Source organism: Anolis sagrei, chromosome X, assembly GCF_037176765.1.
Source record: "Anolis sagrei isolate rAnoSag1 chromosome X, rAnoSag1.mat, whole genome shotgun sequence".
Classification (NCBI taxonomy): domain Eukaryota; kingdom Metazoa; phylum Chordata; class Lepidosauria; order Squamata; family Dactyloidae; genus Anolis; species Anolis sagrei.
In genome coordinates this window covers 49,720,952-49,737,428 of record NC_090034.1, presented here as the reverse complement: position 1 = coordinate 49,737,428, position 16,477 = coordinate 49,720,952, and the positions used below count along the sequence as shown (strand labels likewise).

Genomic DNA, 16,477 nt, shown 5'->3' with positions numbered 1-16,477 from the left:
TGGTCAGGCTGGTGAATGCCTTCCCGCTGCAGAACCTCAAGGAGCTGAGGCTGACTTCAGGCCGTTGCCAGCACAGGCTCCACCACGTGGAGCTTCCCTGTGTGTGCGAGCGCGCGCACTCCCCCTCCCTGTAAGCATGCCCAGTAGCATCTTCTCCTTTTTTAGGATTTGTAAGTTCTTTCTTTTGTTTTTTTATTATTGATGATCACACCTTGTATGGTGAGGAGTTTTGTTGCCAAATTTGGTGGGTATTGGCCCAGTAGTTCTTTTGTTTTTAAGCCACTCATTACGACAGGAACCATTATATATATATATATATAGATTGCATATGAGATCTACAAATAAGGAAAAAGCCAAGGCCTCCCTTTCCCATTGAGAAGAATCACTGCCAAGCCAGAGAGCAGGAACTGGAAGACATGTTTTATTTATCTCAGCGAGTTAGAGAGAGAAGTCCGTTTCACATCCCAGGCGCCATCCTAGGGCCCGCCTCCTTGGTCATCGTCCTCCATCACTCCTCCGTCACCTCATATCGGTGCTTGATGTGCTTCCACAGCTTCTGCACAACAGGAAACACAAGAACAGCAAATAAACATTACAGAATTATCTCAGTGGGGTCTGAGCCTCAAAGCCATGGCCTCGCGTAGCAGAAGAGCCGGTGACCTTTCCCGCGGCCCGGCCTGGGATTCACACGAGGCACAGGCTCAACAATCCAAGGACTAGCTTGAGGCCCCAAAGCCACGTCCCGGCGTAGTCACCGAACTGGGTGACCTTCCCCGCGGCCCGGCCTGGGATTCACGCGAGGCACAGGCTCAACAATTCGAGGTAACTAAACGCACAAATGTCTATAATATACAGTAAACAGATAAGAGGGTGTATGGTATAGAGTAGTGTAATACTTCTCGTATAGGTATTCAATTTATCCACATTTCACATAAGTATACTCTTAACATAGTAAGTGGCATACCTCACACAATTTTACTCCAAACTTGATAAGATTCTCAAGTGTAACCAAGGTTTCAAATTAGGTTAATAATGCATACTTAACATAAAGCTGTTTGTACTGGTCCATTTAGTTTTCTTGGCAAGGAAAAGGCTGAGAGTGCCTTGGACTGCGAGAAGATCCAACCAGTCCATCCTCCAAGAAATAAAGCCCGACTGCTCACTGGAGGGAAAGATACTAGAAACAAAGTTGAAGTACTTTGGCCACATCATGAGGAGACAGGAAAGCCTAGAGAAGACAATTATGCTGGGGAAAGTGGAAGGCAAAAGGAAGAGGGGCCGACCAAGGGCAAGATGGATGGATGGCATCCTTGAAGTGACTGGACTGACCTTGAGGGAGCTGGGGGTGGTAACGGCCGACAGGGAGCTCTGGCGTGGGCTGGTCCATGAGGTCACGAAGAGTCGGAGATGACTGAACGAATGAACAACAACAACATAAAGCTGTACATATAGGTAACGCTTATTTTAATTTTAAAATTAGAGTAAGCGCTACCTATATGTACAGCTTTATGTGAGGTATACCACTTACAATGTTAAGCGTATACTTATGTGCAATGTGGATAAATTGAATACCTATACGAGGAGTATTACACTACTCTATACCTACGGATGTGAGAGCTGGATCTTAGGGAAGGCCTAGCGAAGGAAGATCGATGCTTTTGAACTGTGGTGTTGGAGGAAAGTTCTGAGAGTGCCTTGGGCTGCGAGAAGATCCAACCAGTCCATCCTCCAGGAAATAAAGCCCGGCTGCTCATTGGAGGGAAGGATACTAGAGACAAAGTTGAAGTACTTTGGCCACATCATGAGGAGACAGGAAAGCCTAGAGAAGACAATTATGCTGGGGAAAGTGGAAGGCAAAAGGAAGCGGGGCCGACCAAGGGCAAGATGGATGGATGGCATCCTTGAAGTGACTGGACTGACCTTGAGGGAGCTGGGGGTGGTAACGGCCGACAGGGAGCTCTGGCGTGGGCTGGTCCATGAGGTCTCTGAAGAGTCGGAAACGACTGAACGAAATGAACATCAAAATACCATACACCCTCGTATCTGTCAACAATTCGAGGCCCCAAAGCCACGATCCGGCGTAGTCACCGAGCCGGGTGACCTTCCCCGCGGCCCGGCTTGGGATTCACGCGAGGCACAGGTTCAACAATCCCAAGGCCTAGCTCTAGGCCTCAAAGCCGCGTCCCGGCGTAATCACCGAGCCGGGTGACCTTCCCCGCGGCCCGGCCTGGGATTCAAGCGAGGCCCAGACCCCCCCCCCCGACTCGTGGTGAGGCCTAACGCTTACCCCTTTGTTGAGGTGCTCGAAGAGGGCGTCCGCGCCTTGGTCGAAGGCCCGCTCGAAGAGCAAGGCGCCCACGATGATGCTGAGCGCGAAGGTCGACGTCCGCCGAAAGAGCAAATTGTACACCCGCCGGCTCAGCGCCATTTTGGATTTCTTTCTGCAGGGCGCATGCGCGGGGGCAATCGGCTAATGAAAAGCCGCCCCTTGCGCAATGCTCCGCCCTCCATCGCTATTCGCTGTCAACACAATGACTGCTCCTCCCAGCAAGGCTTGCGCATTTACGCCCCTCCCCCTCTATAGCTAAACGCGCTGCTCTCTGGGAAAGGCAGTCCTTCCTCCATTGCTGCTCATAGTAAAGCTTCCTCTGTGAACTACATTTCCCAGCGGGCTTTGCGGAAGAGAGCGCTTCGTCTATGAAAGTCGAGCTTCGGCTTCGGCATCAGGAAAGATGGGGAAGCGCTACTTCTGCGATTACTGCGAACGCTCCTTCCAGGACAACCTCCACAACCGGAAGAAGCACCTGAACGGAGTCCAGCACATCCGGGCCCGGAAGGCCTGGTATGACCGCTTCCGGGGTGAGAGAGAGAGAGAGAGAGAGAGAGGCGGGGGGAGGGATGGAGGGAGCGGCAGGGCCCTTCCTGCCGCGCTAGGGATGAAGAGCTCTGGTCCTCCCCACGCCGCTCTATGGTTACGTCCAGGCCAAAGAAGAAGAAGAAACAAATAATATTGATCAAAGTATAAAAAAATATGAAGATATTCTTATTATTATTTAAAAATAATAATACAATAATAATATAAAGATAATGATACTATAATAATACAAAGATAATGATATTGTGATAATAATATAATATAATCATAGTGATGATAATATATGTATAATATAAAAATAATATAATCACTATATTATTATATTATTGCATATAATTATTATCATCGCTATATATTATATTACCACTATATTTTATATTGTATAATATATAGTGATGATAATAATTATATGTAATAATATAATAATATAGCGATAATAAAATGATAATATTATACAATTTATTTGATTTATTTCTGGTATTTCTACCCCGTCTCTTCTCTACTCCCGAAGGGGGACTCAGGACGGCTTACATTGGCAGCAATCCGACTCCATTACATATAAACAAAGACAATAACCATTAAATACAAAAAACCATTAAGCCATTAAAATACATAAACCATTAGTTAAAATGGTACATAAAACATTAGCATCATAGAATCAAAGAGTTGGAAGAGACCTCATGGGCTATCCAGTCCAACCCCCCGCTAAGAAGCGGGAATATTGCATTCAAATCACCCCTGACAGATGGCCATCCAGCCTCTGCTTAAAAGCTTCCAAAGAAGGAGCCTCCACCACACTCCGGGGCAGAGAGTTCCACTGCTGAACGGCTCTCACAGTCAGGAAGTTCTTCCTAATGCTCAGGTGGAATCTCCTCTCTTGTTGTTTGAAGCCATTGTTCCACGTCCTAGTCTCCAGGGCTGCAGAAAACAAGCTTGCTCCCTCCTCCCTGTGGCTTCCTCTCACATATTTATACATGGCTATCATATCTCCTCTCAGCCTTCTCTTCTTCAGGCTAAACATACCCAGCTCCTTAAGCTGCTCCTCATAGGGCTTGTTCTCCAGACCCTTGATCATTTTAGTCGCTCTCCTTTGGACACATTCCAGTTTGTCAACAATTGTGGTGTCCAGAATTGGACACAATATTCCAGGTGTGGTCTAACCAAAGCAGAACAGAGCATGGGTAGCATGACTTCCCTAGATCTAGACACTATGCTCCTATTTTGTACACTATATTTTGTACACTTACGGAGCAATAAGGGTTTTTGGACCATAATAAAATGTTGTTGAGTGATGATGATACTATAATTATATAATAATATAAATGATATAATAATATACTGATAATATAATATAACAATAGTGAGGATAATAATGATGATGTAATAATAATTCTGATGTAATAATAATAATATTTTTTCCCTTGTCAGGAGCAATTTGAGAAACTGCAAGTTGCTTCTGATGTGAGAGAATTAGCCCTCCTCAAAGACATTGCCCAAGGACACCCGGATGTGTTTCCATCCGGGGGTGGGGGTGTCTCTCATGTCCCTGCACGGGAAGCTGGAGCTGACAGACAGGAGCTCACCCTGCTCCCCAGATTCGAACCGTTGACATTTCGGTCGGCAGACCTGCCAGCAGAGGTGTTTAACCCATTGCGTCACCAGGGGCTCCAAGAATAGAGTGAAAATAATGATAATATAATAATATGATAAAATAGTAATATAATAATAATGTAATAGACTTACATTGAAAATATAATAAGATAAAATAATAATTTGATAATATAATAATATAATAATTATATAAAATAATAATATAATAAATAATAATAGAGTGATGATAATAATGATATATTAGATTATAGAGTGGTAAATAAAATAATAATACTATAATAATGATGATAAATATTCAAGAACACAATAATAAATATATTAAAAACAATAAAACCTCCAGGGAAAGCCTACCATGGAATTGCCTGGAGGACCTAGGAAGTTCCTAGAGGGGCCATTTCCCCTCAAATGAAACTGACCCCAGCAGATTATAGAGTGGCTGTAGAGCGTAAAGGAGCCTCCTCTCTAGGAATACGTTTGGTCCTCCAATGTGATTCTGTGGACTCTGTATCTGGAAACATTCAAGAAAACCTCCCCTTCCCTTGGAACAACCAATATGCTAATTTCTGTAAATTAAAATGTTGCATAGATGCGGCTGCTGTCCTGCAGGAGGAGCAGAACAAGAAGCCCTGCAGGAAGTTCCTCCAAACAGGTATGGATTCAAATATTTTCATGAATATTTTTACAAATATATTTTTACAAATATTTTTCTAAATTTTTCTCCAAATATTTTTGATATTTTTCAGAATATTTTTCATGAATATTTTTCTAAATATATTTTTCAGAATATTTTACCAATACTTTTGTGAATATGTTTACAAGGGTCATGCATATTTTTACAAATATTTTTCATGAATATTTTATGAATATATTTTGTGAATATTTTTAATATATATATTTTATGGATATTTTTGGTGAATATTTTCCTGAATATTTCTCCAAATATTTTTGTGAATATGTTTTTGTTGATATTTTTCTGAATATTTTGTGAATATTTTTCTATATATATATTTCTGAACATTTTTAATCTTTTGTAAATATTTTATGAATATTTTGTAAATATTTTTCTAAATATATTTTCGTGAATACTTACATGAATCTTTTTACGAATATTGTGAATATTATATGAGTAGTTTTTGTGAATAGTTTTTTAAATACATTTTTCATGAATACTTTTACAATTATCTTTCTGAATATTTGACTAATATTTTTGTGAATATTTTATGAATATCATGAATATTTTTCTACATATATTTTTCTGAATATTTTTCGTGAATATTTCTATGAGTATTTTTCTCAATGTATTTTTCTGAATATTTCTCCAAATATATATTTGTGTATATTATCTGTGAATATTTTCTGTGACTATATTTTTGTCACATATACTTTCCTAAATGTTCACAAAAGATCTGTTCCTGCTTCCAGGTCAGTGCGACTTTGGCTCCAATTGCCGCTTCTCCCACCTGGTGGAGGCTGATCTGCAGGCGCTGGAGGAGCATGTCCGAGGTAAGTGTGCAGTGGGAAGGAAAACACCACTCAAAATCCACTCCTTAAAGGACCAGGAGATTCCTTGTGTCTTTAGCCTCCCGTGGACCTATGTGCTTACATTGCATTTATACTTGCAGTGCATCTCCCTTAAAGAGTATGTGCTGCTGGTATTTCAGATTGGCAGGAAGGCTTTTGGGAAGTCTCATTAAAAGTAATGATAGCATTAGAGCATTTTAAGCATTCTATACTTACATGCATAGGAAACCAGGCCTTGGTGCGAGAGCAGGCCTTCTTCTCAGAGTTCTTTCTTCTTTGCTAAATATATTTTAATGAATATTTTTCACGAATATTTTTACCAATGTCTTCCTTGAATATTTTTTCTAAATATATTTTATGAGTATTTTTACAAATATTTCTCTGATTATTTTTCTTGCATTTATACTTGCAGTGCATCTCCCTTTAAGAGTATGTGCTGCTGGTATTTCAGTATGTGCTGCTGGTATGTCTTCCTTGAATATTTTTTTCTAAATATATTTTATGAGTATTTTTACAAATATTTTTCTGATTATTTTTCTTGATAGTTTACTAATATTTTTGCGAATATCTTTAGAAATATTATTTGAATATTTTTACAAACATTTTCCGTGAAGATTTTTCTAAATATATTTTTGTGAATATTTTTACAAACATTTTTATCAATTTTTTCAAATATTTTTCTTGATATTTTCAAAATATTTTTGTGAACATTTCTCTGAATATTTTTCCAAATATTTTCTGTGAATATTTTTCTAAATATATTTTAAGATATTTAACAATTATTTTTGTTAATATTTTTCTAAATATATTTTAAAGATGTTTAACAATTATTTTTCGTGAATATTTTTCTAAATATTTTTAATAAATATTTTTGTGAATATTTTTACAATTATTTTTCTTGATATTTTAAACATATTTTTCGCAAATACTTTTCTAAATATTTTTTTTCTAAAGGGGAAGGAAAGAGGCCCTTCTTTTTCTTCTTCCTCTCTGGATCTGGTTTCCTCCTTCTTCTCTTCAGCAGAAGAAAAGCGAGCTGCAGACCGCCAGAGCGACACTGAGACAGCCAGGCCACCAGGCAACATCGAGGACTGGCTGGAAAAGCGGGTCAAGCGGCTACGGGCCACTGAGACCAAGAGGTACAGAATTGCCATTTTGGAGGGCGCAACAAGCTTCAGGGATATAGGCCATACTTCCCAATCCCTGGGAATGGGATCTGGGCCCATGGGCCACATACGGCCCGTAGCATGTATATAGCCCATGGACATAACAGGACTATGGCTATATTTGCTCGACTTGACCCACAAAGATACATTTTAGATATTCCATTGGAAGGAGAAAACAAAATAGAATTCCATGGGCTGTATGTGGCCCGTATACTATATCTGAACAATACATTTTATACATCCCACATGGCAAATATAGCCATGTTGGTGGGGGTGTGACCTGGAAATGTGCATTTTCCAACCTGGTTGGGGTTCAAAAGAGGGAATTTTGAGTCTATGGGCCACATATAGCCGTACCATATATATGGCCCGCATGCCTAACAGGGCTGTATATATGGCTATATCTGTTGGACGTGACCCACAAAAATACATTTTTGATATTCCATTGGGACAAGAAAACAAAAGGGAATTCCACGGGCTGTATGTGGCTAATATGCTTTATCTGAGCTATATGTTTTACATGTCCCGTGTTGCAAATATGTCTGTGTTGGCAGGATGTGACCCACAAATGTGCATTCCCCAGCCCTATTGGGATAAAAAAAAGATGATTTTAAGTCAGTGGGCCACATATGGCCCATAGCATATATATGGCCCATAGCATATAACATGGCTACATATATATGGCTATATTTGCTACATGTGACCCACAAAGGAGAAAACAACGGAATTTTGAGTCTGCAGGCCACATGCGGCCCGTATGCCATATGTGAGCCATATGTTTTCTATGTCCTATGTAGAAAATGTGGTCGTGTTGGTGGGATCTGATCCACAAATGTACATTTTCCAATCCTGTTGGTATTGAAAACATGGGAATTTTAGTATGCAGGCCTATAAGGCCCGTATGATATAGTTTTTATATGTCCCACATGGCAAATATAGCTGTGTTGGTGGGATGTGACCCGTAAATGTGCATTCTCCAACCCTGTTGGTATTCCAAATACAGGAATTTTGTGTTCGTGGGCCACATAGGCCTATATGCTATATGTGAGGTATCTGTTTTATATAGCTGTGTTGCTGGGATGTAATCTGCTAATGTACATTTTCCAATCCTATTGGGATGAAAAATATGGTGATTTTGAGTCTGCGGGTCACATATGGCCCATATGCTATATATAGGCTCATATATGAGCCATATGTTTTATATGGCAAATATATCCTTGTTGGTAGGATCCAATACACAAATGCACATTTTTTGAGCCCTGTTGGGATGAAAGATATGGGGATTTTGAGTCCGTGGGCCAGATACGGCCTGCATATGATTCCTCGGCAATGGGAGCCTTCCTAATGCTCTTTTTCTCTTCCTCCACACAGTTCCCTCCCAGAGGAAGAAGTGGCTTTCCAGCAGCCCCTGGGGTGGCCCCCCGAACACAGCCTCCCCCCTTCGCTGAGGGCGCCCCCTCTTGGTGGCTGGGCGGTCCCCCGGGATCTCCATTGGGGTTGACCTACAACATATTTATCTATTTGTCTCTCATTTTGCTATTGATCCACCAGACGTTGTTTATTTATTTTTACTTCTGATCAATTGATCGGTTTTTCTCTTGGATCCATGCGTTTGAATGGCAGGTGATAAACATTCCTCCAAATTGCGAAGAGTTAATGGATATTAATTCAAAAGGCAATGTATTGTGGGCATTGAACCATCAATCAATTGATTGATTGATCAATTGGTCAAACAGAGCCAGACGGGTCGAATTAATGGATATTAATTAAAAAGGCCAAGCATTAAAATGGCTCGTGTCAGTATTAAACCACCAATCGATTAATTGATCAAATGATCAATCAGTTGATTGATTAATTGATTGATCAATAGGTTAATCAGAACCAGGTGAGACAAATTAATGGATATTAACTTAATTAGAGAGGCAAAGCATTAAAATGGCTAGTGTTGATATTACACCGTCAATTAATTGATTGATTGAATAATTGATTGATCAATCAATTGGTTAATCAGAACCAGACACAGTGAATTAATGTTCCCATAAACAAAGCAATAAACAGAGCAGCAGTGTGCTTAGAAACAAGCAGTTATGATGGATTCCTTTTATTAGAAATGGCGGCGAATATTGCTCGGTTGAGAGGCAAAACAAAACAAGGCATTCCTCTCCAAACGCTCCTTGGGAACATACAGGGCACCATGTAAACATCTCGGGGTTTGGCCTTTCGGACTACAACTCCCAAGATCCAGTGAGGCCGAGACATTGGACGGAGGGAGGGAAGGAGGGAAGCGGACCAGCCCTTGCGGAGGAGGAAGGCCAGGCCTTCACTCACTCTCACTCTCACTCTAGCTCAATCTCACTCTCACTCTCTAACTCAATCTAACTCCCTCTCATTATAACTCAATCTAACTCTAGCTCAGTAGTTCTCAACCTGTGGATCCCCAGATGTTTTGGCCTTCAGCTCCCAGAAATCTTAACAGCTGGTAAACTGGCTGGGATTTCCTGGGAGTTGTAGGCCAAAACACCTGGGGACCCACAGGTTGAGAACCACTGCAACTCAATCTAATTCTAGCTCACTTTTAGTCACTCTCACTCTAGCTCAGTCTCACCCTCTAACTGTAACTCAATCTAACTCCCTCTCACTCTCTAACTCCCTCTCACTCTCATTCTCATCCAACTCCCCCACTCTAACTCAATCTAACTCACCAACTCTAATTCTTACCTTCACTATTTCCAACACTCTCTCTAAATCCTCTCCAAATTAACTGTTACTCTAACCCTGTCCAACTCACTCAAACTCAGTCTAATTCCCCAACTATTATTGCATCTAGTTCACAAACCCACTTTAACTCAGTCTCTCGAACTCTAATTTTAAATTAACCTAATTCTAACTAACTCTCTAATTCTACATCTAACCCTAATTCTAACTAACTCTAATCCTAACTCTCTCAATCACTCTAAATAACTATAATTCTAGCCCTAAACTTAACTCAGTCTAATGCTTTAATTCTAGTCTATATCAAACCCAAACTCTCTTAACTCTAACTCGAACTGACTGTCGAATTCATTCACTCCAATTCATTCTAACTCTACTTAATTCTATGTCTGCCTCTAAATCCCAACTAACACTAGCCTGAACTATGTCATTCTAACTCTAACCAACTCTAAGTTCAACCTCAACTCTCTAACTTATGCCAGGTAACTCACTCTAACACTGATTCTACATCAAACCCTAACTCTTTCACTAACTTTAGCTCTAACCCTGTCCCAACTATTCACTCACTCTCTCTAACTCTAATTCTACATCTAACTTTCATGATCACTCTAACACAGTGGTTCTCAGCTTGTGCTTCCCCTGGTGTTTTGGCCTACAACTCGCAGAAATCCCAGCCAGTTTACCAACTCTTAGGATTTCTGGGAGCTGAAGGCCAAAAACATCTGGGACCCCAGGTTGAGAACCACTGCTCTAACACTAAACCTTTAACTGACTCTCTGTCATTCACTTTAACTCTCTAACTTACTCTAACCGATTCTAACTCTTAACTGTAACTTTCTAACTCACTCGCACTCTCATCTAACTCTGACTGTAAATCATGGTACATCTCTATCTCTTTGATTCATTTTCTAACTCGAGCTCTAATTCTGGATTTAATTCCAGACTTCAGTAGAACTCTTTAAGGAGTTGCTTCTACTTCCGGTACCTTAAAGTTTGAAATAAAACCAGAATAAAATTTCCCTGCACAGGAAATTATATTGATTTCGCGCAATTTTCTTTGCAGAATATTTTTTTTTTCTGCATAGAATGTCGTATTTTTTCTGCACATAATAATGCTGTTTCCTATAGAAAACAACCCTGTGAGAATTTTGGGTCTGAATCCAATTTTGGTGAAAATATTACATCAACAAGTTCAATTTCTGGTGAGACACGACTAAACCAGAAAACGTTTGAATATATTAAGTGACGGGATCATTGTATCCGCTTACACTTTGTTTTACTTCGGTTTTCGACACTCAAGGAACGTGGTCGATATCGTTTTCTCTTTCTGACGAATGGCACAAAAAATCAATAATACATTCACAGAAATGAAGCTTAGCAGGCTTAGCAACAGTCTCTCCAACCAAGCCCCAGCATTAACAAGAACTGACGGACGCCGTTGTGAGTCAAATTAGAAATAAGGCACAATTCTGATTTTCGTTCTTCGGTCGGTCAGCCATCTTCAATATGGGGAAAACACCATTGAGATGGGTCAAAACCCTCAATTTCTTGTCAACATTCCAAGCTTAAACGAGGCCCCGATCTCCCGATGTTGCGCTCCATAGAAAGGGGAATTGCTCATCAAGACGAAGGGCCTCCCCAGCCTTGTATATACATACACGTCATGGTGATACTGTGAGAGATGGTCCATCGAAATATTTCGACACCACCTATGACGTGGTGACCGCAATAATGTGATTTCGGACAGCTTCAAATGACTGAAGGTCCATAAAGAACAATCTCGAGTTTTAACTCTGGAACATAATTGATCCAGGGAATGTTCTTCAACCTGGATAGGACTTCCACATGTGACGGCGAGGTAACTGCGCACCATCTGGACCACAATAACGTGACTCTGGATCTTCTGGATGAATCCAGATCTGTCCGAAATCTGGAATATTTCAGCCTGGAATTCTCCTGGGAAAACGTTTCTCCGTCCCTGATAGGTCAACATGTGGCGGCGGCATAACGGTGTGTTGTCCGGAGCACAATAATGTGGTTTCGGATTTCTCAAGCAACCCTCGATCTGCACAAAGAAGGCTCAGGTTTGAACCTCTGAGGGAGGAAGAAGATGAAGGCATGGAGGTGGAGGAATGGATGGATGAGAAGATGGAGAAGGAATACAGGTGGAGGAATGGATGAAGAAGAAGGAGGAATGAAAGGAGGAGGAAGAAGAGATGGTCTCCCAGAAGGAGAAGACATCCCCTTAGCGGAGCTCTGAGGGAGAAAGAAGAAGAAGGAATGGATGGAGAAGGAGAAGGAATGGATGGAAGAGGAGACCAAGATGGAGGAGAAGATGGCCTCCCAGGCAGAGAAGATGTCCCCATAGAAGAAGGAAGGAAGAAGAAGGAATGGAAGGAGAAGGAGGATTGGATGGAGGACACCAAAATGGAGGAGAAGATGGCCTCCCAGGCAAAAAGTCCCCATAGAGGAGTTCTGAGGGAGGAAGGAGAAGGAGGAATGGATGGAGAAGGAGGAGAAGGAATGGATGGCGGAAGAGACCAAGATGGGGGAGAAGATGGCCTTACTGGCAGAGAAGATGTTCCCATAGAGGAGCTCTGAGGGAGGAAGAAGGAGGTGGAATGGATGGAGGAGGAGACCAAGATGGAAAAGATGGCCTCCCAGGTGGAGAAGAAGTCCCCATGGAGGAGCTCTGATGGAGGAAGAAGGAATGGATGGAGGAGGAGACCAAAATGGAGGAGAAAATGGCCTCCCAGGTTTGAACCTTGAAACATTTCAGCCCAGAATCATCCCAGCACAACATTTCTCCATCCTGAACAGGATTTGATCATGCAATGGGAAAGTAACGGCGTGTTGTCCGGAGCGCAATAACATGATTTAGACTTTTCCAAATGATCTTAAAAGCACAAAAAAGGCTCAAATTTGAACTTTGGAACATTTCAGCCCAGAACCATCCCAGAAAGGACTTCCACATGCGACAGTGACATAACGGCGCAATAACGTGATTTCGGATCTTCTGAACGATCCCAGAATGTTTTAGCCCAGAGTCATCCTGGGAAAACTTTTTCTCCATCCCTGACAGGATTTCAACATGCAGCAGCGATGTAACAGTGTGCTGTCCGGAGCGCAACAATGTGGTTTTGGATTTTCCGAACGACCCTTGATCTGCACAAAGGTGGCTCAGGAGCAAGATAGGTCTTCCGCATGCAACAGCGACATGGCGGTGTGATGTCTGGATCACAACGGCATTGTTTTCCCTCCATAGCTGTCGAACATTTGGGTGGTGCCTTCCGCCTGAACGACCGCCAAATCTGCACGAAGCAGACTCGAACGTTTCAGCCCAGATAGGACTTCCAAATACAAAAGAGACATGGCGGCATGCTGTCAAGACCACAATGGGTCATCCCACCATTTACTGGTGCCTTCCACCTGAACAACTCCGAACAAGTTCGAACCCTGGAACCTTTCAGCCCAGAACAATCCACCCCGGGTTGGACTTCCGCATGCGACCGCGACACAAACCATAACAATGAGAATTTCTCTTGCACCATCCCAATATTTGCTGGTGCCTTCCGTCCAAACGGCCCAGATCCACACCAAGCAGGCCCGGATTACGGGAGAAGAGGAGGAAAAAGTGCATAGATGTGGGAGTGAACCTGCTTGGAGGGTTGGGGCGCCGGAGGTTGGTACATACATCCAGCAGCCCTTGTGTGAATGGTCATGCAATGTCCGAATCTTGGATAGAAAATCCTGATAGGTGTGTGTGTATTGCTTAACGGATTATTCAACTTATCATAAATATATCTATGTATATATCTATATATATCTCTATGTATTATATATATAATATCTTATGTATACCTCTAAATATCTGGTTATAAAAGCGCACAGTATTGCATCACTCCGAGTTGGGTGCAGGGCGGTAGGGGAGGGAGGGAAGGAGAGTCTCCATGCACTTTGGACATGCGTCGAAAAGGTAACACTTCCACCATGCGGGCGGCCCGGATCCGCCCCAAGGAGGCCATGCTATCTGCCAAGAAGCCGAGATAGCGAGGAGGAGGAAGAAGAGCCCCTCCAAGAGTCTGCGAGAAAACAGCGGCCAAGCTCCATGGTTCCCCCCACCTCGGTCCGGCCCTTTTGGGTGTTGATGGGTACAAATAGCTGTCCGATCGCAAGGAAGGAACCCCAGCCACCGGCGCCATCCCGCCTGGCTACTTCATCCCACTCCGCAACACCTGGTTTGCGGCGATAAGCATGACGCTGATGATGAATGCGATGGCGAAGGCGCAGATGAGGCTTTTCCGGACGCAGGTCTGCCGGATCTGTTGGTTCGAACAGGCTGGAGAAAGACGGGAGAAAGGGGAGATTTTCTGAGTATAACATCCCTCTTGCTATTGGAGTGAATGGGGTTTAGACAGAGTTTCTGAGCATAATGTCCCTCTCACTATTAAAGCAAATAGAGTTTAGACAGGACAGAGTTACTAAGCATAATGTCCCTCCCACTATGAAGGTGAATGGGGTTTAGACAGGACAGAGTTTCTGAGCATAACGTCCCTCTCGCTATTAGATCGGATGGGGTTTAGATGGGACAGAGTTTCTGAGCATAACATTGTTGTAGCTTGGAAAGACAATTATGAGGAGGAAGGGTTGCAAAATAAAGTGTCTGAATGTGTTCAGGGAGATGCTGAGAGCATTCATGGAGATTTGCAGTTAACAGGCCAGCCTGACTCGGCCAATGCTGTGCATTCCAGGGAAAGTGAAACTGAAGTTTCTCTAGAGCAGGGATCCTCAAACTTCTTAAAAAGAGGGCCAGGTCATAGTCCCTCAAACTGTTGAAGGGCCAGATTATAATTTGAAAAAAAGCATGAATGAATTGCTGTGAACACTGAACATATCTTATTTATAGTGCAAAAAACACTTTAAAACAATACAATAATTAAAATGAAGGACAATTTTAACGAATATAAACTTATTCAAAAGTCTTTCAATGGGAAGTGTGGGCCTGCTTTTGGCTGATGAGATAATTGTCGTTGTTTTTGTGTTCTTTCAAGTTGTTTCAGACTTAGGTTGACCCTGAATAAGGGCCAGGTAAATGACCTTGGAGGGCCGTATCCGGCCCCCGGGCCGTAGTATGAAATAATAATAAAGAGTAAAAGAATATAATAATAAATGGAGTATTGTCAAAGGCTTTCATGGCTGGAATCACTAGGTTCTTGTGGGTTTTTTCGGGCTATATGGCCATGTTCTAGAGACATTTTCTCCTGACGTTTCGCCTGCATCTATGGCAAGCATCCTCAGAGGTAGTGAGGTCTGTTGTTCCAAACCCACAAGAACCTAATAAATGGAGTAAAATAATAAATGTAATAAAAAATAATAACAGAGTAAAATAATAAATTTTACTCAAGTATAAGCTGAGGGGGGCTTTTTCAGCCTAAAAAAGGGCTGAAAAACTTCAGCCCATACTTTATATACAGTAGGTCTCAAAAAGCAAGGTGTGAAAAGTAGACAGACCAGGGCTTCCAAGCACCTTCAAGATAAGGCCTTGAAATCCAGGTGCCTCAGGCATGACTTCATGGGAGCCTGGATGGATTTAAATTAGGTGTCCAAGCATTTCAGAGGAGACAACTTTGCTATAGGGGAATCAGTCTTCTGTTGATGTTACCAAGTTCTCAAGTCCCTGGCTTTTGTATTGCCAAGATTCTTGTTTCACATTCATGCCTTTGTCTATGTACCTTGGAAGAGTTTTGCCTGGAAGAGTTTCCTGTGTTCATGATCCTATATTTACCTTGGATTATTCCTATGTTTTGTGGATTTCTAGTTCCTGTGATGTATTCCTGGCTTCCCTGAAAGACTTTTATTGAACTCGGACTCATTTTGTATATTGCAAGATATATCCTGCTTCTTATATATCTTATATAACATAACATCTTTCTCATTATTAGAGCGAATGGGAGTTAGATAGGATAGAGGTTTGCTGGGAAAGAGATGAAGAGAGCACAGAATTCTGGGAAATGTAGTTTGGGAAGGCAAGGAGCCCTATGCCAGAGAATGCAAAAGGCCCTGCCCTAAACTATGTTTCCCAGAATGCTGCTCAGCATCAGGAAGTCCCAATCAGGAGAGGGAAAGATGTGTCCCTCCGTCACAGAGTTCCAATGAATGATCGAATCTGCAAAGAGGAGGACTGGCTGAGATTTCTAGTAAATCCGTCTCCGTACTGGGCTGGGAAAGAATCTCTCAATGGAAATTCTATTGGTTAATAGGAGAGAGAGGCATTCAAGGAGAGATGTCAATAATAAGATATGTCAAAACTTTAAAAAAATTCCCCAAAATCGGTAGATGTATGAATATTTCTGAAAATTGGGGGGAATGATCCCAGTTGTCTTGTGTAGGAAATTCAAAGAGAGCGCTCTTGTCATGTTTTTTTTAATGTTGTTTACGAAAACTTTGAAAATTTCCCTAAAATCCATGGATAAGTTAAACGTTCCGAAACTTGATGGGCTCTTAGTGGTGAATGTGTTCTACCATTGTAGCAAGTTTCACCCCAATAGCTGTAAAAATGAGTGAGAAAAGAGCTCTGGAAGTTTCCCCACTC

General features: G+C 41.9%; 3 protein-coding genes across 5 annotated transcripts in view; 1 reads left to right on the top strand and 2 right to left on the bottom strand.

Annotated features, from left to right (window-relative positions):
• Positions 1-405: 405 nt before the first annotated feature.
• UQCR10 (ubiquinol-cytochrome c reductase, complex III subunit X) lies at positions 406-2,462 on the bottom strand. Its single transcript, XM_067473348.1, has 2 exons — positions 2,288-2,462; positions 406-556 (listed from the first exon to the last, which is right to left on the bottom strand). The coding sequence occupies exons 1-2, from the start codon at positions 2,426-2,428 to the stop codon at positions 509-511; spliced, it is 189 nt and encodes a 62-aa protein (XP_067329449.1). The 5' UTR covers positions 2,429-2,462; the 3' UTR covers positions 406-508.
• Positions 2,463-2,571: 109 nt separating this feature from the next.
• On the top strand, positions 2,572-9,254 carry ZMAT5 (zinc finger matrin-type 5). 3 transcript variants are annotated; one of them, XM_067473347.1, is made up of 5 exons: positions 2,572-2,859; positions 5,073-5,135; positions 5,909-5,989; positions 6,962-7,146; positions 8,545-9,254. In XM_067473347.1, the coding sequence occupies exons 1-5, from the start codon at positions 2,845-2,847 to the stop codon at positions 8,672-8,674; spliced, it is 474 nt and encodes a 157-aa protein (XP_067329448.1). In that variant the 5' UTR covers positions 2,572-2,844; the 3' UTR covers positions 8,675-9,254. The 3 variants fall into 3 exon arrangements, with proteins under 3 accessions (XP_067329448.1, XP_060641185.1, XP_060641184.1); XM_060785202.2 differs by having other exon boundaries at positions 2,574-2,859; positions 7,032-7,146; XM_060785201.2 differs by having other exon boundaries at positions 2,576-2,859; positions 7,029-7,146.
• A 4-nt stretch (positions 9,255-9,258) lies between these two features.
• The window catches only part of CABP7 (calcium binding protein 7), a 40,287-nt gene continuing 33,068 nt past the window's right edge, over positions 9,259-16,477 (bottom strand). Inside the window, exon 5 of the mRNA XM_060785200.2 lies at positions 9,259-14,224. Within this exon, the coding sequence (XP_060641183.1) occupies positions 14,097-14,224 (128 nt within the window). The 3' untranslated portion in view covers positions 9,259-14,096. The remainder of the gene's footprint in view (positions 14,225-16,477) is intronic.

Excerpts from the sequence above, each read along its gene's own strand:
- UQCR10 (XM_067473348.1), bottom strand. The coding sequence starts at position 2,428 with ATGGCGCTGAGCCGGCGGGTGTACAATTTGCTCTTTCGGCGGACGTCG. Across the intron at positions 557-2,287 it reads TCGAGCACCTCAACAAAGGG|AAGCTGTGGAAGCACATCAA; the intron begins GTAAGCGTTAGG and ends CCTGTTGTGCAG.
- ZMAT5 (XM_060785201.2), top strand. The coding sequence starts at position 2,733 with ATGGGGAAGCGCTACTTCTGCGATTACTGCGAACGCTCCTTCCAGGAC. Across the intron at positions 5,136-5,908 it reads CAGGAAGTTCCTCCAAACAG|GTCAGTGCGACTTTGGCTCC; the intron begins GTATGGATTCAA and ends TCCTGCTTCCAG. Across the intron at positions 7,147-8,544 it reads CGGGCCACTGAGACCAAGAG|TTCCCTCCCAGAGGAAGAAG; the intron begins GTACAGAATTGC and ends TCCTCCACACAG.